Genomic DNA, 24,863 nt, shown 5'->3' on the forward strand with positions numbered 1-24,863 from the left:
TGCATACTGAATCAGCATTGCTCGAGCAAATGGTGGGGGGGGGGGGGGGGGGGGGGGGGGGTGGTGGTTTGGGGGGTCGGTGGCATAGGGGTATTATCATTGGACTACTAATCCCGAGACCCAGAGCAAGATCTGGGGACCTGGGTTCAAATCCCGCCAAAGCAGATGGTGAAATTTCAATTCAATAAAAATCTGGAATTAAGAATCTACTGATGACCATGAAACCATTGTCGATTGCCGGAAAAACCCATCTGGTTCACTAATGTCCTTTAGGGGTGGAAATCTGCTGCCCTTACCTGGTCTGGACTACATGTGATTCCAGAACCCAGCAATGTGGTTGACTCTCAAATATCCTCTGAAATGGAGGATGGGTAATAAACGCTGGGTCCAGTCAGTGACACTCGCATCCCACGAAATGAATTTTAAAACATGTACTGTATTTGCTTGAATTAGGAAGAGGAGTATTGGATACAGTTCTTGGACAGTCCTGCAGAGGAGCTTCTCTTCCACAGATCATTGACCAGAAACAAGGCCAGAACACTGTAATGCTGAGTCTCCGCCACATGCTTCCCGTGGCCTGGCTCCCACCAGGAAGCTTTATGAGCATGGAATCACTCTCTCGTGTGTGCTGTGTCTTGCAGGAAGCTCGAGTGAGTCAGAGTGTGCAGGTCATGATCGAGCACGTGGAGAATCTGAAAAGCATACATGCCAAGGAACATGCAGAGCTTCAAGAAATGAAGAAATTCATTCAGCAGAACTCCAGGAACAGGCAGTTTGGAGACATGAGAGGTCATTTATTTATTAATTTATTAATTATTGTCACAAGTAGGCTGACATTAACACTGCAATGAAGTTACTGTGAAAATCCCCTAGTAGCCACACTCCGGCGCCTGTTCGGGTACACTGAGGGAGAATTTAGCATGGCCAACGCACCTAACCAGCTCATCATTTGGATTGTGGGAGGAAACCGGAGCACCCGGAGGAAACCCACGCAGACACAGAGAGAACATGCAGACTCTGCACAGACAGTTACCCAAGCCAGGAATCGAACCTGGGGTCCCTGGCACTGTGAGGCAGCAGTGCTAACCACTGTGCTGCCCGTAAGGACCGGCTCTCACCAACATTATAGATATCATCAGGATTCCAAGTGTTTGTGGCTATCCCCACCAGCTCCAGAGCCAGAAAACATGGGCTCTGAATTTGGAGAGGAAATGCGCACAGGCCATTATGTTTATTAAGCTGGATTCCTTCCCATTCCTCTCTTCCCTGATACTTGATGTGATAGCGTTGGAGCATGAGAGAGTATTAGGCCACTGCAGCCTTGTAATAATTCAGGTCAGAAACTCCAAAGCGATTTATGATGTCTGCCTGCATCATAAGGTTTGCACTCTGAATTTGGCTAGGGTGAGCATGAGATGTTTCACTTCAGGTATGATTCAAATGACCCCCTAGGGAGCTTTTATCAGACAAGGTTTATTTCAGAATACGGTGAACATATAGAAATAACTTTTACTGATTACAAACAAGAACAAAAAACCGTGACATTGTATAAACCTTAACAACTGTATGAAATGTTCCAACCAAACAACCTTCCCTATAAACATCCACCTGCCACAGGTTTAACACAGAAAATAAGGATGCTGACGTGATGCTGGAACTTGGTTGGATGTTGTAGTTCTCTTGATACATAAACAGACAAGCTGGAAGCCAGGACAGCTTCCCAAAACACCAGAGAGAGAGAGGTTCTAGTTACTAGCTAGCAAACCACTAACAGCAGAATTTTCACTCCAGGAAGGCCAGGAGGCCTGCTTCCAGCTAGCCAGCAGAATTTACAACACCAGAGAGAGAGAGAGAGAGAGAAACATTGCTTTCAGTCTGATGTCCAAACACCTTCTAAACTAAAACAGCAACCAAACTAAAAATAAAAGAACTCCTATCACCTGACCTGTCGATCATTCTTCCCTCTAATAATGTAGGGTCATAAGAAAAATCCCAGGAAGTACCTGAGGCCCAGAGTAAAAATAAACAAAACCCAATTTAAACCATTGAAGCAGCAATAAAAGGACTTTTAGCAGACAGTCCGGCAACGATGAAAAGCCAAAAGCTGCTTAACTGCAGAGAACATGATTTTAAAAAAAACTTTCTTAAAGGCACACTAGCATCACAGCCTAAAGTCCCTCACTAATCACTAGTCCCTCCATGCCCACCATGTGCAGATGGCGATGGAGTAAAGGTCTCCACTTAATTTTCATTGCACTCGCCTGTGTCATCCGGGTGATGGTTATAGTATGACTCAAGAATGCAACAGTAACAACCCTGAGGTGCCCTCAGCAGAGGGGCAACACCTCATAGTGGCTTTTCCCTCACCTTTCCGGCCCTCACCTGCCTTGCCCTGTAGGTTTCAGATGCTGCCAAGGTCCTACGAGCAGTAAGTGTGCAGACCTTCATGGACAATTCTGTCCATTTGGTTACCCAGCTTCCTCTGCTTGTGCGCTGAACCACTGGGACTCTGCAGCTGGCAGCTGACCACCTATTCCACAGGAAGGTCACCGCACATACCTGATGGACTCCAATGCAGGAAACTGGGTCCGTTTTACAGCAGCACTGCTGCCTAAGGCAATGGGGGCTGAAAGGTAAAATTATTCTAATTTTTGATTGCATTTGTTCCCAGAATGTGGGTGACGCTGGTAATGCCACATTTTTGGGTGTTCTTTCTGCAGTGATGGTCTGTTTAACTGAATGATGCAGTCAGCCACTGAAGAACTGGTGTCACACGCAGGCTAGACTGAACAGGCACCTCTCCGAATAATGGACCAACTTCCTTTCAGTTCGATAGTTTTTCCTGGTGCTAGACCACCTTTTCAGTGCAGTGGGGTTCTAAAGTTTAAGCTGCTTGTCCAATATCAGACATCCAAACTACCAGCTCCATACTTGCACAGTACCAGAGCTTTGGAACAATCTCTTTCATCAGTAACACAGCGAGGTTAAAAACATTGCGGTTTCTAAACGCTGTAATGTTTTTTTCTTACAGATGACAGCGACTTTCAAACAAAGCATCAAATGATGAGAGTTATGCATCAGGTAAAACAGTACTGTAGGTTCATTACCATAAAGATATCTTAAATATGATCGAGTTAGGAGCAAGTGATCACATTCTCGTAATGAAGACTTAGGCACCGGATAATGGCAAATGTGATCATTGCATTCTTTGTTTCTGATCATTTTCTATGGTTTTTAGGTTTATATGCTGCTTGTGATTCTAATGAAGTATTGCTGAAATAAGACATGTTGAAAGTTTTCATCAGGTCAAGCCGCCTGGTTTAAATTTCAAACAATGCGTGGCAGTTAATTGTCAATCACCATCCATTGATGCATTCTCCATGACAATGCCTCTACCAGAGTCACCCAATTGGCACTCTCTTCTACAGTATAAGTTGTTGTTTTCCCCTTACCTGGTATTCTAGTGAAGTGTCCTGATGAGTGCAAGTCAAAAAACTTCGACATGTCTCTGTTTTCAGTGATGCGCAGGTTGTGTCCGCCAAACGACGATGTGATTCTACTAAACTTTAATCCATTGGGTCAATGACTTCATCCAAATGCCATTTAGAGGGTTTCTGTGTGTTATAACATTGCAGAGTGTGTCTTCACCCTGTTACCTGTTGAGTGCAGTATCATTACATCATCCTGCTCCATTGTACTTCCTGTTTACCTCACTGATAAACATCCACAGTGGAGTTTCTTTTTCAAAATTCTTTTGTGGGGATGTGGGTATCATTGGCAAGACCAGCATTTATTGCCCATCCCTAATTGCCCTTGAGAAGGTGGTGGTGAGCTGCCTTCATGAACTGCTCCAGTCAATGAGGTGTAGGTACACCCACAGAGCTGTTAGGAGGGAATTCCAGGATTTTGACCCAGCGACAGTGAAGGAACAACAATTATATTTCCAAGTCAGAATGGTGAGTGACTTGGAGGGGAGCGTGCAGGTGGTGGTGTTCCCATGCCGTCCTTGTCTTTTGAAGTGGCAGAGGTCACGGGTTTCGAAGGTGCTGTTGAAGGAACTTTGGTGAGTTCCTGCAGTCCATCTTCTGATGGTACACACTGCTGCCACTCTGCATCAGTGGTAGAGGGAGTGAATGTTTGAGGTCAAACCTTTCTGATGTGATGCAGCTGGTGTTTAATGGCCTGGGCTATCAGAGGGCTGTGTAGAGTGATGTGTTTAAACTATATGCAGGAATGCTGCCTCAGACAACAGGATGACAAATTGGTAATTAACCTGTGAAAGTTGCAGCTCACTCCTTTATGGGAACTCCCAGTGCAGCGTGAACAAAGTGGAAAATTCTTTGCTCTTTCGCCTTCTCTCTTTTTCGAAGCACCATCCCCCCATCCTGTATTCACACTGGAGCCAGCTGCCCGGTCTCCACGCTGGAGCCAGCTGCCCTGTCTCCACACTGGAGCCAGCTGCCCGGTCTCCACGCTGGAGCCAGCTGCCCTGTCTCCACACTGGAGCCAGCCTCCCGGTCTCCACGCTGGAGCCAGCTGCCCTGTCTCCACACTGGAGCCAGCTGCCCTGTCTCCACACTGGAGCCAGCTGCCCGGTCTCCACGCTGGAGCCAGCTGCCCTGTCTCCACACTGGAGCCAGCTGCCCTGTCTCACTGGAGCCAGCTGCCCGATCTCCACACTGGAGCCAGCCTCCCGGTCTCCACACTGGAGCCAGCTGCCCTGTCTCACTGGAGCCAGCTGCCCAATCTCCACACTGGAGCCAGCCTCCCGATCTCCACACTGGAGCCAGCTGCCCGGTCTCACTGGAGCCAGCTGCCCGATCTCCACACTGGAGCCAGCTGCCCTGTCTCCACATTGGGGCCAGCTGCCCTGTCTCCACACTGGTGCCAGCTGCCCTGTCTCCACACTGGTGCCAGCTGCCCTGTCTCCACACTGGTGCCAGCTGCCCTGTCTCCACACTGGGGCCAGCTGCCCTGTCTCCACACTGGTGCCAGCTGCCCTGTCTCCACACTGGTGCCAGCTGCCCTGTCTCCACACTGGTGCCAGCTGCCCTGTCTCCACACTGGGGCCAGCTGCCCTGTCTCCACACTGGAGCCAGTTTTCCTGTCTCCACACTGGGGCCAGCTGCCCTGTCTCCACACTGGGGCCAGCTGTCTTTCTCCACACTGGAGCCAGTTTTCCTGTCTCCACACTGGGGCCATCTGCCCTGTCCTTATGCTGGGACCATGGTACTAAACGTGAGTTGAACTGTTGCTGTCTCCAAGAGGTGCTCTGGATTATACGCCCGGGAATGAACCAACTTGAATATACCAGTGACAATGGGAATGATTCTGGGGCTTGTTGGACCCAGTCCATTATCTAGGTTTACCATCCTGGATCTGCACTAACCAACTGTAACTCAGTTAAGATACTTTGAGGGTTGGTTCAGATCTGTATTGATGAGCTGTGCACACTAACCCTGGGGCAGTCAAATATACTTCAGGCAGTCTTTATGCATCTTCCTTTAATGATTCGATTCTGAGGTTGAGGATTTATGTATTGTAATATGTCTCTTACAACACTTAGAATTGTGCAACCAGGGACATGTTAATAGTGAATTAGCAAGTCACTCTGGAAAGCAAAGTAAAGACATGTTAAAGCACAAGGAATATGGCGAGGCTGGATGGCATTTATATTCAGGAGTTCTACAGAAAAGGCAAATGAATTAAGGGTGATGATTCATACATGAGTGTAGGATATTATTGCTATCACTGATACATGGTTGAAAGTGGAATGGGACTGGCAGCTCAATAGAATCTTCAGGCGAGGTGTGGGTGGGGTGTAAAAGGGGAGGTGGTGTCGCAATATTGATCAAGAATCAATTACTGCAGTGAGGACAGATAATATCCGCAGGCTCCTCAGTTGAAGCCATATAGGTGGAACCTAAAAACAAAAAGGGGGCAATCATTTTGCTAGGAGTTTATTATAGGCCCCCAACAGTCAGGGAGAGATAGAAGAGCAAATCTCAGAGTAGTGTAAAAACAGTAGGGTAATAATAGTAGGAAACTTCAACTTCTCCAGTATTAATTGGGATAGACAAATTGTGAAAGGCTTTGAGGGCGGAATTCTTAAAGTGCATCCAGGAGAGCTTTCTGAGCCAGCTCTTGTAGAAAGTCCTACAAGAGAGTACTTGACCTAACTTTAGGGGATGAAACCAAGCGGGTGATAGAGATGTCAGTGGGGGAGCATTTTGGTGATAGTGACCATAACTCAGTAAGGTTTAAGGCAGTTATGGAAAAGGATGAATATTGATTGGAAATAAAGGTTTTAAATTAGGGAAAGGCTGATTTTAATTGAATAAACAGACTAGGAACAGCTATTTTTAGGAAGGACCGCAGCAGAACAATGGGAGTCATTCAAAAAGGAAATAGCGGGGTTATAATGCCAACGTCTTCCTGTAAAGTAAAAGGTGGGACCAACAAGTCCAGAGAACCCTGGATGTCAAAGGATATACAGCATTGGAGAAGGAAAAAGAGGGAGGTTTGTGGCAGATACAGGGGGTTCAAAATTGTGAAAGCCCCAGAGGAGTATAGAAAGTGCTGGAAGTTACTTAAAAAATAAATTAGAAGGGCAACGAGGGGGCATGGAAAAACACTGCCGGGCAAAATAAAGGAAAATCCCCAGGTGTTTTATAAGTACATAAAGGGTAAGCGGGTAACCAGGGGAAGAGTAAGGCCCATTAGGTCCAAAGTGATAACCTGTGTGTGGAGATGGAAGACATAGGTGAGGTATTAAATACATTTTTTGTATCTCTGTGTTTTCCATGTAGAAGGATGGTGTAGGTATAGAAAGCAGGAAGAGGCACTGTGATATAATTGAACAGATTAGCATTGAGAAGAGGGGGAGGTGTTAATGGTTTAAGTCCATTTAAAAGTGGATAAATCCCCAGGCCCAGATGAGATGTATCCCAGGCTGCTGTGTGAGGCAAGGGAGGAGATTGTAGGGGCTCTGACAATAATTTTCAAATCCTCTCTGGCCGCAGGAGAGGTGACAGAGAACTGGAGGACAGCTAATGTGATACTATTATTTAAAAAGGGAAGTAAGGATAAACCACATAATTACAGGCCAGTGAATTTAACAAGAGTGGCAGGGAAATTATTGGAAAAAATTCTGAGGGATAGAATTAATCTCCACTTGGAGAGATAGGAATTAATCAATGAAAGTCAACATGGCTTTGTCAGGGGTAGGTTATGTCTAAAAAATGTAATTCAATTTTTGTGGAGATAACTAGGTGTGTAGATGAGGGCAGTACAGTTGATGTAGTCTACATGGACTTCAGTAAGGCTTTTGTCAATGTCCTACATGCGAGACTGGTCAAGAAGGTAAGAGTTATGGGATCTAGGGCTATCTGGATCCTAGATTGATTTAGTGGAGGCAGAAGGTGATCATCAAAGTTTGTTTTTGTGACTGGAAGCCTGTGTCCAGTGGTGTACTGCAGGGATCGGTGTTGGGTACCTTACTGTTTGTAGTATACATTAATGATCTAGACATGAATATGGGAGGTATGATCAGTAAGTTAAAGGTGGTGTTAGCGGATGCTGGAATCTGAAGCATAAACAGAAAATGCTGGAAAATCTCAGCATGTCTGACAGTATCTGTGGAGAGAGAATAGAGCCAAAGTTTTGAGTCTGGATGACCCTTCGTTCGAGCTGTAAGTTCGCAGATGACATACAAATTGGTGGTGTGGTAAATAGCGAGAAGGAAAGCTTTAGATTACTGGACAATATAAATGGGCTGGTCAGATGGACAGAACAGTGGCAAATGGAATTTAACCCTGAAAAGTGTGCAGTGATACATTTGATTCAATTTGATTTACTATTGTCAGATGTCTTAACATACAGTGAAAAATATTGTTTCTTGCGCGCTATACAGACCATGCATACCGTACATAGAGAAGGAAAGGAGAGTGTGCAGAATGTAATGTTACAGTCATAGCAGGGATGTGGTGAACCATCGTTGGTTCCCACTGTGGGATTGTTCTAATGTTGTTGTTGGGCTAGGGTGTTCCCACTGTGGGATTGTTCTAATGTTGTTGTTGGGCTAGGGTGGGATTAATACACCTGTGGTTGTTACTGTTGTGGCACATCCCAGTCGGGCTCCGCCTCCTGGGAGAGGTATAAGACCCCCTGCTCGGGCGGGACCTCGTCAGTCTGGGATGGTGTACTTACGTTCTATTAGTTCCATTGTTAGACAATAAAAGCCTTCTGTTACCGAAGCTTCGTGCCTCGAGTTCAATTGACGCGCATCAATTTTATTGTCTAACACTAAGCTCTCGACGGAAAGGAGAGTATGGAGCAAATCCTAAAGCCAGAACGTCTGACGCTGGATCCACGTGCGGTGGGCGCTTCTAACACCTTCGACCACTGGCTGAAGTGTTTTGAGGACTACCTGGCAGCCTCCGCAGCGGTCACCACAGATGATGACAGACTCCGGGTCCTCCATGCGAGGGTAAGCGACACAGTCTACCTCGCGATCCGTGCGGCCCCCACTTACCCGAGGGCCCTCGAGCTTTTAAAAAAGCGCTACACGAAACCTCCCAACGAGATCCACGCTCGTTACCTCCTCGCTACACGACGTCGGCAGTCGGGCGAAACCATGGAGGATTACGCCAATGAGCTCTTGCAGCTTGCCAGGGGCTGCGACTGCAAAGCTGTGTCGGCTGAGCAGTACATGTATGACCTCGCCCGAGATGCGTTTGTGGCAGGGGTAGGGTCTTCATACATCCGTCTCAAGCTGCTAGAAAAAGGGAATCTCAACCTGACCCAAGCTATGGAATTGGCTGAAATGCTTGAGGCGGCTTCGAAGAGCTTGGTCCTGTATCCGGAGGACCACGTGGAGACAACGTGGCAGGAGCTGTCGCAAATCCCTCCTCGCCCCACGGACTCGAAGTGCAGTGTTATGGCGTGCTCCCATGTAGACCCGACGACGGCTGCAGCCCCATGCGGCCCGCGGTGCTACTTCTGCGGAGGAGCCAAGCATCCACGACAAAAGTGTCCCGCTAAAGCGGTGGTCTGTAACCAATGCGGTAAAAAGGGGCACTATGCGAAGGTGTGCAGATCGAAGCCCAAGAACGGCAGTGCAGCCTGTGACCCTTCGGAACGGGGATCGTCACCATCGACGTCGAAGTACCCACGGGGTTCGTCCACGTGCGAGTCCAGGACGACGCCATTGTGGTCGACGGAGTCGGAGGAGGTCCTCCCAAATGCGCTTCACTCCATTCGCTCCCTCCTGTGTACGGCAACCAATGCTACTCCCCACGAGAGGATGTTCTCATTCCCTCGGAAGTCGTCCTCGGGGATATCTTTACCAGCCTGGTTGACGTACCCAGGACCCGTCCTTCTGCGGCGACATGTAAGGGCCCGCAAGTCCGACCCCTTGGTCGAACAGGTCCACCTCCTCCACGCCAACCCTCAGTATGCCTATGTGGCATATCCTGACGGGCGAGAGGACACAGTCTCGATCCGAGACCTGGCGCCCGCAGGGGACGTAGCAACTCCTGTCGCTCCCATACCCCCAGTGACGAATCCCTTATCCCTTATTTCTCCCCCGGACGTGGCGCGGACAGCACCGGGACCAGTGCTTAACAGTTATACTCCAATGCACAGCTTGCCTGAGCCCCGGAGATCGGCGCCATCGCAGAATGTACCGGGATCCCCTGCACTACTGTTTCATCAGGGTCAACCGGCCTGTGAGTCCGTGGGAGAACAGCCGGACGTTGTTTTGGGGAGAACGCCACCGCAAGCACCTACTCCGGTGTCACCGCCGGTATTGAGGAGGTCACAACGACGGTGCGGTCCTCCAGACCGTCTGAACTTATAATCTGTTGACATTTTAGTCTGTTTTCGTATCCCGCCGGCCTTTGTTCTCAAAGGAGGGGTGAATGTGGTGAACCATCGTTGGTTCCCACTGTGGGATTGTTCTAATGTTGTTGTTGGGCTAGGGTGTTCCCACTGTGGGATTGTTCTAATGTTGTTGTTGGGCTAGGGTGGGATTAATACACCTGTGGTTGTTGCTGTTGTGGCACATCCCAGTCGGGCTCCGCCTCCTGGGAGAGGTATAAGACCCCCTGCTCGGGCGGGACTTCGTCAGTCTGGGATGGTGTACTTACGTTCTATTAGTTCCATTGTTAGACAATAAAAGCCTTCTGTTACCGAAGCTTCGTGCCTCGAGTTCAATTGACGCGCATCAAGGGAAGAAGCTGTTCTTGAGTCGGATGGTGCGTGACCTCAGGCTTTTGTATCTTTTTCCCGACGGAAGAAGGTGGAAGAGAATATGTCCAGGGTGTGTGGGGTCCTTAATTATGCTGGCTGCTTTGCCGAGGCAGCGGGAAGTGTAGACAGTGTCAATGGATGGGAGGCTGGTTTGAGTGATGGATTGGGCTACAATCCTTTGTAGTTTATTGCGGTTTTGGGCAGAGCAGGAGCCATACCAAGCAGTGATACAACCAGAAAGAACGCTTTCTATGGTACATCTGTAAAAGTTGATGAGGGTCGTAGCGGACATGCCAAATGTACTTAGCCTCCTGAGAAGATAGGGCGTTGGTGGGCTCTCTTAACTATAGCGTCGGCATGGAGGGACCAGGACGGGTTGCTGGTGATCCGGACACCTAAAAACTTGAAGCTCTCGACCCTTTCTACTTCATCCCCATTAATATGGACGGGGCATGTTCTTCACTCCTTCGATTTGTTGACATTGAGGGAGAGACTATTGTTGTCACACCAGTTCACCAGACTCTTTATCTCTTTCCTGTACACTGTCTCGTCATTGTTTGAGATCCGATCCACTACGGTGGTGTCATCAACAAACTTGAAAATCGTGTTGGAAGGGAATTTGGCCACACAGTCACAGGTGTATAAGAAGTATAGTAAGGGGCTGAGGACACAGCCTTGTGGGGCACCGGTGTTGAGGATGATCCTGATTGCAGCCTGGGGGGGACTAACAAGGCAAGGGAATACACAACGAATGGCAGGACACTAGGAAGTACAGAGGACCAGATGGACCTTGGGATACATGTCCAAAGTTCTCTGAAGGCAGCAGGACAAGTGGATTAGGTGGTCAAGAAGACAATGGGATTCTTGCTTTTATTAGCCAGGGCATAGAATACAAGAGCAGGGAGGTGTATTAGATGTTCATTAGGCCACAGCTAGAGTATTGTGTGTAGTTCTGGTCACCACTCTATTGGAAGGATGGTATTGCACTAGAGAGGGTGCAGAGGAGATTCACCAGGATGTTGGCTGGGTTAGAGTGTTTCAGCTATGAAGAGAGGCTGGTTAGGCTGGGGGTGTTCTCCTTAGAGCAGAGAAGGCTGAAGGGGTGTACAAAATTGAGGGACATTGATAGGGTAGATAGGAAGAAACATTTCCCTTAGTAGAGGGGTCAATACCCAGGGGCATAGATTTAAGGTTGAGGCAAGAGATTTAGAGGGGATTTGAGGAAAAGCTTTTTCACCCAGAGGGTGGTGGGAATCTGGAACTGACTGCCTGAAAGGATGGGAGAGGCAGGAACCCTCACAACATTTAAGAAGCATTTAGATGAGCAGTTGAAACACTATAGCATACAAGGCAATGGACCAAGTGCTGGAAATGGGATTAGAATAGATAGATGCTTGATGCCAGCGCAGACACAATGGGCCAAAGGGCCTCTATCTGTGCTGTAAAACTATGACTATGAATTGTGCCCTGTGTTTGAGTCAAGTAGCTAGTTCCATTCTGAAGCTGATAGTTAACATTAAATCCTTCTCTAATCTTATCTCTCAGAGTACGGCTCGTAGAAGAGTGAGCATCGCTGTCATTCCAAAACAGCTCATGGTAAGTGTTCAATCCTTCTAACTGCATCAGAACCTTTTCAATCTCCTGTAACCAAGTTGCTTTGGATTATTTTAATGGTTTATCTTATAGAATCCCTATAGTACAGAAGGAGGACACTCCGCTCATCGAGTCTGCACCGGCTCTCTGACAGAGTGTCTTAGTCAGACCCTCTCCCCCGCCCTATCCCCGTAACCCCACACATTTCCCATGGCTAATCCATCTATCCCACACATCTTTGGACATGAAGGGACAATTTGGCACGGCCAATCCACCTAACCTGCACATCTTTTTGACTGTGGGAGGAAATCGGAGCACCCGGAGGAAACCCACAGGGAGAATGTGCAAATTCCACACAGACAGTCACCCAAGGCCGGAATTGAACCCGGGGCAGCAGTGGGGTAGCAGTGCTAACCACTGTGCCACCGGGCCGCCCCTGAAATAGTTACTTTATTAAAAGCCTGAGGACTGGGGGCTGTTGTGTGCTGATTGATTGGTTTTCCATCTCCGGGTCCTGAGTTCACTTTCACTCTCAGCCCATGGTGATGTGATGAATGTTTCCTCCCACTGCTTGTGGTCAGGTCTCATGCGAAATGCAGTCGCGGCCATTCAAGCCAGTCCCTAGTTCCACATGGACAACTTGCGAGAGAAATGGAAGATGGCACACCGTGTTGGGATGTTTTTCAGAGGACAGTGCAGGAGTCGAGGAAAATAATGGACAAGGATGTGTAATTTAGTAGTTTAAAAATTGGGAATGAGGTAACTCAAAATGGTGAAGGGCCTGTTTTGTAGGACATTGTTGTCCAAGCTTTATGTCCTCATTGTTGGATCAAATGGAGGTGGAGAGTCAGGTATAAAGTTGAAATCCGTTTTCCTATTAATTTGTAACACTTGGCTTATCTACACCAATAGATTGCAGTGACCCAAGTTCAGATTTATCCATCAAAGAGTCTCGAGCATCAGCAACAATCCTTTCCAAACCTCCAGGCCCACAAAGTTCATTCAGAACAAACTAGCTAACAAGCAAAAGCACAAACAGGACTGTGTTTCTCGAGCTGGGTTGTCAGGGAATTTAAGCTGCAAGCTCCAAGTGTGGACATCTTTCATAGAGGGAAATAGGACAGAGAATGAGATTTGCCCCTAAAAGGAGCCAGTTGGATACCAATTGTAACAGGGATTAATGTGTTCAGTGCGTGGGACCGACAGCAGAAGATAAGGTTCATGACTTACTTTTCAATTCCAGAGGATCCAGCTCAATGCTAGTTGTCCCACCCACTGAAGAGCAAACCCCCCTGCCCCACCCCCACCACAATGAACAATAGCACAATTGTTGCTATTAGTTGCTAAGAAAATGTAACCCCATTGGAGCAAAGTGGTGATGTGGGCTCTGTCAGTGGATCATTGTGCACTTGGGATGGCAAGCACTCTGAAAAGTAAGGAGCCTTCTCTTGCTGATGGTCAACATTATGTGGTAAAGATCCTGACCCTGTGATGGAATCATAGAATCAGACTGCACAGAAGGAACCCATTTGGTAATAATACTTTGAAGGAACTATCTATTACATAGAACTATAGAATTATAGTGACACAGTTTAGAAGGTGATCATTTTGTAAGCAAGGCAGTGTCTGATGCACTATCAATCGAGTCAAGACTAGTTGTGAGCAAGACAAATAGGCTTTTATTAGCAAGAACTTGGAGCCATCCCTGTCGGAGATCTGGTCTGTACTGAAGGCTCGGGGGAGGAGCCACCGCCTTTATACCCGGACCAGGGGGAGGAGTCTTGGGCGGAACCGACAGGAATGTGCCACATATACAGGTAGTACAGGTAATAATAAATACTAACTAACAGTGGTTAACCACCACAGATAACAGACAACAGTGGTTTACCACATTCACCCCCTGTTTTAAAAAAAAAGAGTCCGTCGGGGGTGAAGCAGAGTGAACAATATTTACAATATTTACAGATTTAGTCTATCCGGGGGCTTGCTCTGCCGCTGCGATCGCCGTAGTGCCGGTTCCGATGTAGGTTCAGTTCGCGGTGTCGTTTCGAGCGCCGGAACGTTGCTGTCATCCGTAGTCTCGTCCGCCCGTCGGGTGTGTGGTGACGACTCCTGGGGCTCAGGCGAGCTGTATACGGGGGCGAGAGGAGTGAATAGTGGTTCTGATGTGGTAGGGACAAAGTCGGGGGTTGGGGGTGAGGGGTTGGGGGCTATAGAGGTCCTGAGTCACCTGCGGGCGCTAGGTCACGGATAGATACCGTGTCCTCCCGCCCGTCGGAGTACAGCACATAGGCGTACTGGGGGTTGGCGTGGAGGAGTTGTACCCTTTCGACCAGGGGGTCAGACTTACGGGTCCTGGCATGCTTCCGAAGCAGGACAGGGCCCGGGTATGCCAGCCACGACGGTAGTGAAGTCCCCGAGGAAGACTTCCTGGGGAACACGAACATCCATTCGTGGGAAGTGGCATTGGTTGCCGTGCACAGGAGGGACCTAATGGGTGTAGTGCCTCCGGTAGGACCTCTTGCCACCGGGTGACTGGAAGGCCTTTAGACCGTAGTGCTAGTAAAATGGTCTTCCAGACAGTGGCGTTCTCTCTCTCCACCTGCCCGTTAACCCGGGGGTTGTAGCTAGTAGTCCTACTTAAGGCTATGCCTTTGGAGAGCAGGTACCGTCACAGTTCATCACCCATGAAGGAGGATCCCCGGTTGCTATGGATATAGCTGGGGAAACCAAACAGAGTGAAGAGGCTGCGCAGGGCCTTAATGACTGTGGCCGAGGACATATCTGGGCAGGGAATCGCAAAGGGGAAACGTGAGTACTCGTCAATGACATTGAGGAAGTATATGTTGCGATCAGATGAGGGGAGGGGGCCTTGAAGTCAATGCTTGGGCGTTCAAAGGGGCGGGTGGCTTTTATGAGGTGTGCCCTGTCTGGTCGGTAGAAGTGCGGGTTGCATTCCGCGCAGACTGGCAATTCCGAGTTATAGACCTGACATCCTCAACTGAGTAGGGCAGGTTTCGGGCTCTAATGAAGTGAAAAAACCTGGTGACCCCCGGGTGGCAGAGGTCATTGTGGAGAGCCCGTAACCGGTCCACCTGTGCACTGGCGCATGTTCCACGGGACAGGGCATCAGGTGGCTCATTGAGCTTCACGGGCCGATACAAGATATCGTAATTGTAGGTGGAGAGTTCGATCCTCCACCGTAATATCTTGTCGTTCTTGATCTTGCCCCGCTGCGTATTGTTGAACCTGAAGGCAACGGATCGTTGGTCCGTGAGTAGGGTGAACCGTTTACCAGCTAAATAGTGGCGCCAGTGCCGTACAGCTTCCACTATGGCTTGGGCTTCCTTTTTGACAGAGGAGTGTCGAGTTTCGGGGCCTTGGAGGGTTCGTGAAAAGAAGACCACGGGTCTGCCCGCCTGGTTAAGGGTGGCGGCTAGGGCGAAATCAGGCACATCGCTCTCCACCTGGAACGGAATGGATTCGTCTATAGCATGCATTGTGGCCTTCGCGATGTCAGCTTTGATGCGGTCAAAGGCCAGACGGGCCTCCGCCGTCAAGGGAAAAAGGGTGGATTTTATAAGCGGGCGGGCTTTATCCGCATAGTTGGGGACCCACTGTGCATAGTACGAGAAGAAACCCAGGCATCTTCTCAGTGCTTTGAGGCTAGTGGGGAGGGGAAGTTCCAGGAGGGGACGCATGCGGTCGGGATCGGGGCCGATGATCCCATTCTCCACTACGTACCCGAGGATGGCGAGGCGGTGTGTACGGAACACGCACTTCTACTTATTGTAAGTCAGGTTAAGGAGACTAGCCGTGTGCAGCAATCTGTGGAGGTTGGCATCGTGGTCCTGCTGGTCATGACCACAGATGGTGACGTTATCCAGGTACAGGAAGGTGGCCCGCAGCCCGTTCTGGTCCACCATTCGGTCCATTTCGCGCTGGAAAACTGAGACCCCGTTGGTGATGCCTAAAGGGACCCTAAGGAAGTGGTAAAGGTGACCATCCGCCTCGAACGCCGTATATTGGCGGTCCTCCGGGCGGATAGGGAGCTGGTGGTATGCCGACTTCAAGTCAATGATGGAGAACACCCAATATTGTGCAATCTGATTGACCATGTCAGATATGCGGGGAAAGGGGTACGCATCCTGCTGCGTATATCGGTTAATGGCCTGAGTGTCGTCAATGACCATTCCGTATTTCTCCCCGGACTTAACGACTACCACTTGTGCTCTCCAGGGACTGGTACTGGCTTCGATGATCCCTTCCCTGAGGAGCCGCTGGACTTCGGACCTGATAAAGGCCCTGTCTCCAGCACTATACCGCCTGCTCTTGGTGGCGATGGGCTTGCAGTCGGGAGTGAGATTCGCAAACAAGGAGGGAGGGGCGATCTTAAGGGTCGAGAGACTGCAGGTGGTGCGCAGGTGGGCAATTTAGGCGCTGCTGATTGCAAACGGAGAGCGGGGGAAAAGGCCCATTATACTGTATAGTGACACTCTTCAGATGGGTCATGAAATCTAGCCCCAGGAGTACAGAAGCGCAGAAGTGTGGCAGCACGAGGAGCCTGAAGTTATCGTATACTGTGCCCCGCACCGTCAGGGTCACCACGCAGCAGCCGAGGACATTTACAGAGTGGGATTGTGATGCCATGGAAATCGTTTGCTTGACGGGCCGCATGAAAAAGGCGTATCAGCGCACCGTATCAGGGTGAATGAAGCTCTCCGTACTCCCGCTGTCAAACAAACAATGCTCCCTGTGCCCATTTACCTCAATGTCCATCATGGACTTGGCGAGATGATGAGGCTTGGTCTGGTCCAGGGTAACCGACACCACCGTTGAGTCCTGCAGATAGCCGTAGGGGGCTGATGAGGTAGGAGATGGCAGCCCCTGCTGGTCACTCGCGGCCGTTGTCGTCCAAGGTGGTGGCCCCCGCGGGTTGCCGGCAGCCGATGACGTCATCCAAGATGGCGGCCCCCACGGGTCACATGCAGCCGGGGTCGTTCAAGATGGTGGCCCCCACGGGTCGCACATGGCCGGGGTCATCCAAGATGGTGGCCCCCGCGGGTCACACGTGGCGCTCGTGGATTTGGAGGTAGACTTACGGCAGACTTTGGCGTAGTGCCCCTTCTTCCCACATGCGGAGCAGAACGACTCCCTCGCCGGGCAGCGTTGTCGGGGGTGCTTACCCAGGCCGCAGAAGTAGCATTTCGGGCCTCCAGAGGTTGCTGCAGTGGTCGGGTCACCGGTGAGGCGTGGGGCGGCGTAGGTCTGTGTTCCTCCCGGTAGCGACGGCCGCGGTGTCCACGATGCGCCCACGTGGTCAGGTGAGTAGGCTTCGAGGTATTGTGAGGTCACCTCTCAGGATTCGGCCAGTTCCACCATTTTCTTTAAGTCCAGCGCACCCTGTTCCAGCAGCCGTTGCCGGATATAAGTAGTTCCGATGCCCGTGACAAAGAAGATGCCCCTGATCAAGTCGTCAGTATATTGGGCGGCAGTCACAGACTTACAGTTGCAGTTCCGGGCAAGCAGTCGCATCGCGCGCGGGAACTGGTCAACTGATTCACCTGGCTGCCGTCTGCGCGTAGCGAGGAGGTGTCTCGCGTAGACTTCATTAGGCCGTTTATTATTCTGGTCCTTTAAAAGTTCGATAGCGGCCGTGTAATTTTTTGCGTCTTGGATCGTAGCATATACTACGTCGCTTACTCGGCCGCGAAGCACCCGTAGTTTGTCAGCATCTGTACGGACGGCAGTGGAGGCTACGATGTAATCTTCGAAGCATTCCAGCCAGAGATCAAACATGTTTGACGCTCCAGCAGCTTGCAGGTCCAGATTCAGCCTGTCGGGTTTTAGTAACTGCTCCATTTTAAAAAAAAACTTGCTAATAAAATTGATGCACTATCAATCGAGTCAAGACTAGTTGTGAGCAAGACAAATAGGCTTTTATTAGCAAGAACTTGGAGCCATCCCTGTCGGAGATCTGGTCTGTACTGAAGGCTCGGGGGAGGAGCCACCGCCTTTATACCCGGACCAGGGGGAGGAGTCTTGGGCAGAACCGACAGGGATGTGCCACATATACAGGTAGTACAGGTAATAATAAATACTAACTAATGGTGGTTAACCACCACAGTTAACAGACAACAGTGGTTTACCACAGTGGCATAGTGGTATTGTCAGTGGACTAGTAATCCAGAGAGCCAGGGTAATGCTCTGGGGACCCAGGTTCCGATCCCACCATGCCAGATGGTGAAATTTGAATTCAATAGAAAGTATAAATTATGACCATGGAACCATTATTGATTGTCGTAAAAACCAATCTGGTTCACTAATGTCCCTTTAGGGAACGAAATCTGCCATCCTTACCTGGTCTGGCCTACATGCGACTCCAGACTCATATCAACATGGTTGACTCATAACTGCCCTGTGAAACGGTCTGTCAAGCCTCTCAGTTCAAGGGCAATTAGGGATGGGCAATAAATGCTATCCCAGCCAGCAATGTCCACGTCCCGGGAATTAATAGAAACAGATTGGCCCATTGTTTCTGTGGTAGAGCTATCCTATTAACCCCATTCACCTAATCCTTCCCATAACCCGTGCTGTCATTTTCTTTTCCTTCAAGGATATATTCCATTCTCTTTCGAATGTAATATTGAATCTGCAACCACCATTTCAGGCAGTGCATTTCAAATCACAACAAGTCGCTGTGTAAAATTGTTTCCTCATGTCACCTTATCATAGATCATAAATCTTATCATAGAATCTACAGTGCAGAAGGAGACCATTCAGCCCATCAAATCTGCGCCGACCACAATCACACCCGGGCTCTATCCCCATAACCCCATGGATTTTATCCTAGCTAGTCCTCCTGATACTAAGGGGCAATTTAGCACAGCCAATGCACCTAACACGCACATCTTTGAAGTGCGGGAGAAAACCGGAGCACCCGGAGGAAACCCACGCAGACATGGGGAGAATGTGCAAACTCCACACAGACAGTCACCCGAGCTGGGAATCAAACCTAGGTCCCTGGCGCTGTGAGGCATCAGTGCTAACCACTGTGCCACCGTGCTGTCCACCTCTACTTCTTTTGCCAATCACTTCAAGTCTGTGTCCTCTAGCTACTGACCACCGTTGGAAATACTTTGGGTGGGATTTTATGGCTTTGCTCGTCCCGAAACCGTAAAATCCCGCACGAGGTGAACGGACCTTCCCGTGGTCCGCCTCTTGCCCGCTCTGATTCCCTTGGCGGGTGGGCAGTAAAATTCCAACCTTTATCTTTATTTACTCTGTCAAAATCATGATTTTCAGCCACATTATCAAATTTCCTCTGCTCGAAGGAACAAAGCATCCAGTTCCTCGCATTCTTCCACCTCACCATCCCTGATCGGTGGTACCATTGTGTTAAATATACTCTGATCCCACTCCAAGGCATTAATATCTAGTATATCAATAACCTGATAGATGAAAATCTAGAAGCTCGAAGGGATCCCAATCGTCCAGAATCCCATTTGGTGAATCTTGGTAATGGAGCACAGTCAGTCTAACCCTTTATTTACATGGTGAAACTTACAAGCACACATCTCCTAATCTAACATTACCTCAAATCTTCAGTAAATGTCCCTTTGTCGCTGCTCAACTAAAACCCCAAATAGTTGCCTTCCACCTGCACAAAATTAAACATAATTGATAGAATCCATAGAATTACCACAGGACAGAAGGAGGCCATTCGGCCCATCGAGTCTGCACCGACTCTCCAAAAGAGCATCTTACCCAGGCCCACCCCTCCACCTTATCTCATAAACCTGCACGTTTATTATGGTCAATTCACCCAACCGGCACATCTTTGGACACTAAGGGGTAATTTTGCATGGCCAATCCACCTAACCCACGCATCTTTGGGAGGTAACCAGAGCATCCAGAGGAAACCCACGCGGACACAGGGAGAAAGTGCAAACTCCACACAGTCACCCGAGTCCAGAATTGAACCCGGGTCCCTGCACTGTGAGGCAGCTGTGCTAACCATTGTGCCACCGTGATATACAATGAATAACCCAACACCTGCGTTGGTTGTGTGGGAAAACCTGGATGAATCAATTTCTACCTCTCATAGGCTGTAGAATGGCTTTATTGCAGATGTGAGTAAACATGAATCCTTGGGAACCCAATAAAAATGAAGCAGTGTTGAGAATTAGCTCATTTAAACAGTGATTCAAGTACATGTTCTTTTTTGGTCACGGAATTACATACGGAAGCGATTCTCACCATTCTCTCCATGCCTGACTGGAGTCGCCTAAAACATGCAACAACTACAGAGAGCCATCTGGCTGCTGCACAAGTTTCAGTTTACATAGGGAGAAAGTTTTCCATCGAGGTGTTTGTCTTTGTCATACACTGCATCCCCGATGTGAGTTGTATAGTCTGAATGTCAGTCAGCAACTTTGTGCCTCACTGTGACTGTCTGAGAGTTAGTTAATACAGCTTTTGATTTGATTTAATTTATTATTGTCATATATTCACAGTGAAAAGTATTGTTTCTTGCACGCTATACAGACAAAGCATACCGTTCATAGAGAAGGAAAGGAGAGAATGCAGAATGTAATGTTACAGTCATAGCTAGGGTGTAGAGAAAGATCAACTTAATGCGAGGTAGGTCTATTCAAAAGTCCGATAGAGTCATAGAGGTTTACAGCATGGAAACAGGCCCTTCGGCCCAACTTGTCCATGCCGCCCTTATTTTTTTTTAAAAAAACCCTAAGGGAATCCCAATTCCCTGCATTTGGCCCATATCCCTCTATACCCATCGTATCCATGTAACTATCTAAATGCTTTTTAAAAGATAAAATTGTCCTCTACTACTACCTCTGGCAGCTTGTTCCAGACACTCACCACCCTCTGTGTGAAAAAATTGCTCCTCTGGACACTTTTGTATCTCTCCACTCGCACCTTAAACCTATGCCCTCTAGTTTTAGACTCACCTACCTTTGGGAAAAGATATTGACTATCTACCTTGTCTTTGCCCCTCATTATTTTATAGACCTCTATAAGGTCACCCCTCAGCCTCCTACGCTCCAGAGATAAAAGTCCCAGACTATTCAGCCTCTCCTTATAACTCAATCCATCAAGTCCCGGTAGCATCCTAGTAAATCTTTTCTGCACTCTTTCTAGTTTAATAATACCCTTTCGATAATAGGGTGACCAGAATTGCACACAGTATTCCAAGTGTGGCCTTACCAATGTCTTGTACAACTTCAACAAGACGTCCCAACTCCTGTATTCAATGTTCTGACCGATGAAACCAAGCATGCCAAATGCCTTCTTCGCCACTCAGTCCACCTGTGACTCCACTTTCAAGGAGCTATGAACATGTACCCCTAGGTCTCTTTGTTCTGTAACTCTCCCCAACGCCCTACCATTAACTGAGTAAGTCCTGCCCTGGTTCAATCTACCAAAATGCATTACCTCGCATTTGTCTAAATTAAACTCCATCTGCCATTCGTCAGCCCACTGGCCCAACTGATCAAGATCCTGCTGCAATTGGAGATAACCTTCCTCACTGTCCACCATGCCACCAATCTTGGTGTCATCTGCAAACTTACTAACCATGCCCCCTATATTCTTATCCAAATAATTAATATAAATTACAAATAACAGTGGGCCCAGCACTGATCCCTGAGGCACACCGCTGGTCACAGGCCTCCAGTTTGAAAAACAACTCTTTACAGCCACCCTCTGTCAAGAAGCCAATTTTGTATCCATTTAGATACCTCACCCTGGATCCCGTGAGATTTAATGTTATGCAACAACCTACCATGCGGTACCTTGTCAAAGGCCTTGCTAAAGTCCATGTAGACAACATCAACTGCACTGCCCTCATCTACCTTCTTGGTTACCCCTTCAAAAAACTCAATCAAATTTGTGAGACATGATTTTCCACTCACAAAGCCATGCTGACTGTCCCTAATCAGTCCTTGCATCTCTAAATGCCTGTAGATCCTGTCTCTCAAAATACCTTCCAACAATTTACCCACCACAGATGTGAGGCTCACTGGCCTGTAATTCCCAGGCTTTACCCTGCAGCCCTTTTTAAACAAATTTGCCACTGTCCAATCTTCAGGCACCTCACCCGTGATGGCAGCAGGGAAGAAGCTGTTCTTGAGTTGGTTGGTATGTGACCTCAGACTTTTAGAATCATTGAATCATAGAATCCTACAGTGCAGAAGGAGGCTATTCGGCCCATCGAATCTGCATCGACCATAATCCCACGCAGGCCCTAACTCCATCACCCCATCCATTTACCCTAGCTAATCCCCTGACACGAAGGTGCAATTTAGCACAGCCAATCCACTTAACCTGCACATCTTTTGTATCTTCTTCCCAAAAAGAAGAAGGTGGAAGAGAGTAAGTCTGGGGTGTGTGGGGTCTTTGATTATGCTGGCTGCTTTTCCAAGGCAGCAGGAAGTGTAGACAGAGTCAATGGATGGGAGGCTGGTTTGCGTGATGGACTGGGCTACATTCATGACATTTTGTAGTTTCTTGCGGTCTTGGACAGAGCAGGAACTATACCAAGCTGTGATACAACCAGAAAGAATGCTTTCTATAGTGCATCTGTAAAGGTTGATGAGGGTCGTAGCTGACATGCAAAATAGAACATAGAACATTACAGCGCAGTACAGGCCCTTCGGCCCTCGATGTTGCGCCGACCAGTGAAACCAATCTAAAGCCCATCTAACCTACACTATTCCAATATCATCCATATGTTTATCCAATGACCATTTAAATGCCCTTAATGTTGGCGAGTCCACTACTGCTGCAGGCAGGGCATTCCACGCCCTCACTACTCTCTGAGTGAAGAACCTACCTCTGACATCTGTCCTATATCTATCACCCCTCAATTTAAAGCTATGTCCCCCTCGTGCTAGCTATCACCATCCGAGGAAAAAGGCTCTCACTATCCACCCTATCTAATCCTCTGATCATCTTGTATGCCTCTATTAAGTCAAATGTCCTTAGTCTGCCGAGAAAGTAGAGGTGTTGGTGGGCTTTCTTAACTATAGTGGCTAAATCTCTCACTTCTGGCTCCTCTTAATTTGGCACTATCTCATTTATTGACTGCATTCCCTTCTCGTGCCTATCTCTTTCACTCCAAATCATGCATTTTATGGTTCCCTACATTTTCCCCAAGATATAAGCACGGTTCGGGTCAGTTATGTTGCCACATCACGCTGGCCTTTTACTGCTCCTGTACTGAGAGGTACACCTGACAATGCATGGGCAGCTCACTAGTATAAGTTGTTGGTGCTCTGACAGCACGGCATGTGATTGGCTGGGCAGGTCCCAAAGTCAGAAAGCATCATTTCCTGGACCAGTGGCTTTGGAGGAGTGTCTGGCTGGTTATTAAAGCTGGACACTTCTTTCAAAGTAGTTGTGAAAGGATTCAGTGTTCAGTGACCAGAGGCTAGCTCGAGTTACAGGCTGTTCCGCAATTAAATCTGGTTCTATTTCAGTGGTTCTCAAATCTTTTCGTCCACAGACCACTTAAGATGGGGGGAAAGACCGTTTGGACCACCTACATATCCTATTCCACCCATCTTCGCTTACCACTGCAAAAAAAAATCACAATTAATGGGAGTTTAAAGGAACTATGAATATTTTGCTGCTTTTTGGCTACTTAAATTACATGGATTTTTAAAATTAAATATCAGAAGTGAATGATTAATTCGTACATGAAACTAAAGTATAGACATTGTCATATGATAAATGTTACAATGCTTCATGTTTATTTGAAACTTTTCTAATATTTGTTCTAAAATCTTCACAATAATCTTTTTTGGAGAAACTAACATTCATCAAACAAGATAAACAGTTGATAAATCTTGTTTATAAAATGACATTGTTGCTGCTTTCACTGATCACGACTTAGAATCCTACAGCGCAGAAGGAGGCTATTCAGCCCATTGACACTGCATTGACCATAATCCCACCCAGGCCCTATCCCCACAACCCCATGTATTTACCCTGCTAATCCCCCTGACACTAAAGGGCAATCTACATGGATAGAGCAGGGACAGGAATGGTTGTTGCAGGTTCTGGGGTTTAGATGTTTCAATAAGAGCACGGAAGGTGGTAAAAGAGGGGGAGGTGTGGCATTGTTAGTCAAGGACAGTATTATGGTGGCAGAAAGGACGTTTGATGAGGACTCGTCTACTGAGGTAGTTTGGGCTGAGGTTAGAAACAGGAAAGGAGAGGTCACCCTGTTGGGAGTTTACTATAGGCCTCCGAAAAGTTCCAGGGATGTAGAGGAAAGGATTTGCAAAGATGATTCTGGATAGGAGCGAAAGTAACAGGGTAGTTGTTATGGGGGACTTTAACTTTGCAAATATTGACTGGAAAAGCTATAGTTCGAGTACTTTAGATGGGTCAGTTTTTGTCCAATGTGTGCAGGAGGGTTTCCTGACACAGTATGCAGATAGGCCAACAAGAGGCGAGGCCACATTGGATTTGGTACTGGGTAATGAACCAGACCAGGTGTTAGATTTGGAGGTAGGGGAGCACTTTGGTGATAGTGACCACAATTCGGTTACATTTACTTTAGCGATGGAAAGGAAGAGGTATATACTGAAGGGCAAGAGTTATAGCTGGGGAAAAGGAAATTATGATGCGATTAGAAGAGATTTAGGATGCATAGGTTGGGGAAGGAAACTGCAGGGGATGGGCACAATTGAAATGTGGAGCTTGTTCAAGGAACAGCTACTGCGTGTCCTTGGTAAGTATGTACCTGTCAGGCAGGGAGGAAATGGTCGAGTGAGGGAATCGTGGTTTACTAAAGAAGTTGAATCTCTTGTGAAGAGGAAGAAGGAGACTTGTGTAAAGATGAGACGTGAAGGCTCAGTTAGGGCGCTTGAGAGTTACAAGTTAGCCGGGAAGGACCTAAAGAGAGAGCTAAGAAGAGCCAGGAGGGGACATGAGAAGTCTTTGGCAGGTAGGATCAAGGAAAACCCTAAAGCTTTCTATAGGTATGTCAG

The 24,863-nt window shown here is 48.1% G+C and overlaps 1 protein-coding gene across 5 annotated transcripts in view; it reads left to right on the forward strand.

Moving 5' to 3' along the window:
• The window catches only part of LOC144479164 (uncharacterized), a 96,030-nt gene that overhangs the window by 50,262 nt on the left and 20,905 nt on the right, over positions 1–24,863 (forward strand). For 3 of the 5 annotated variants that reach the window (XM_078197752.1, XM_078197755.1, XM_078197753.1), the window contains exons 10-12: positions 642–789; positions 3,032–3,081; positions 11,797–11,847. In XM_078197752.1, the coding sequence (XP_078053878.1) occupies positions 642–789; positions 3,032–3,081; positions 11,797–11,847 (249 nt within the window). The remainder of the gene's footprint in view (positions 1–641; positions 790–3,031; positions 3,082–11,796; positions 11,848–24,863) is intronic. The other 2 variants (XM_078197754.1, XM_078197756.1) reach the window with 1 other exon arrangement.

The sequence above is a fragment of the Mustelus asterias genome, chromosome 25, assembly GCF_964213995.1.
Source record: "Mustelus asterias chromosome 25, sMusAst1.hap1.1, whole genome shotgun sequence".
Taxonomy (NCBI): domain Eukaryota; kingdom Metazoa; phylum Chordata; class Chondrichthyes; order Carcharhiniformes; family Triakidae; genus Mustelus; species Mustelus asterias.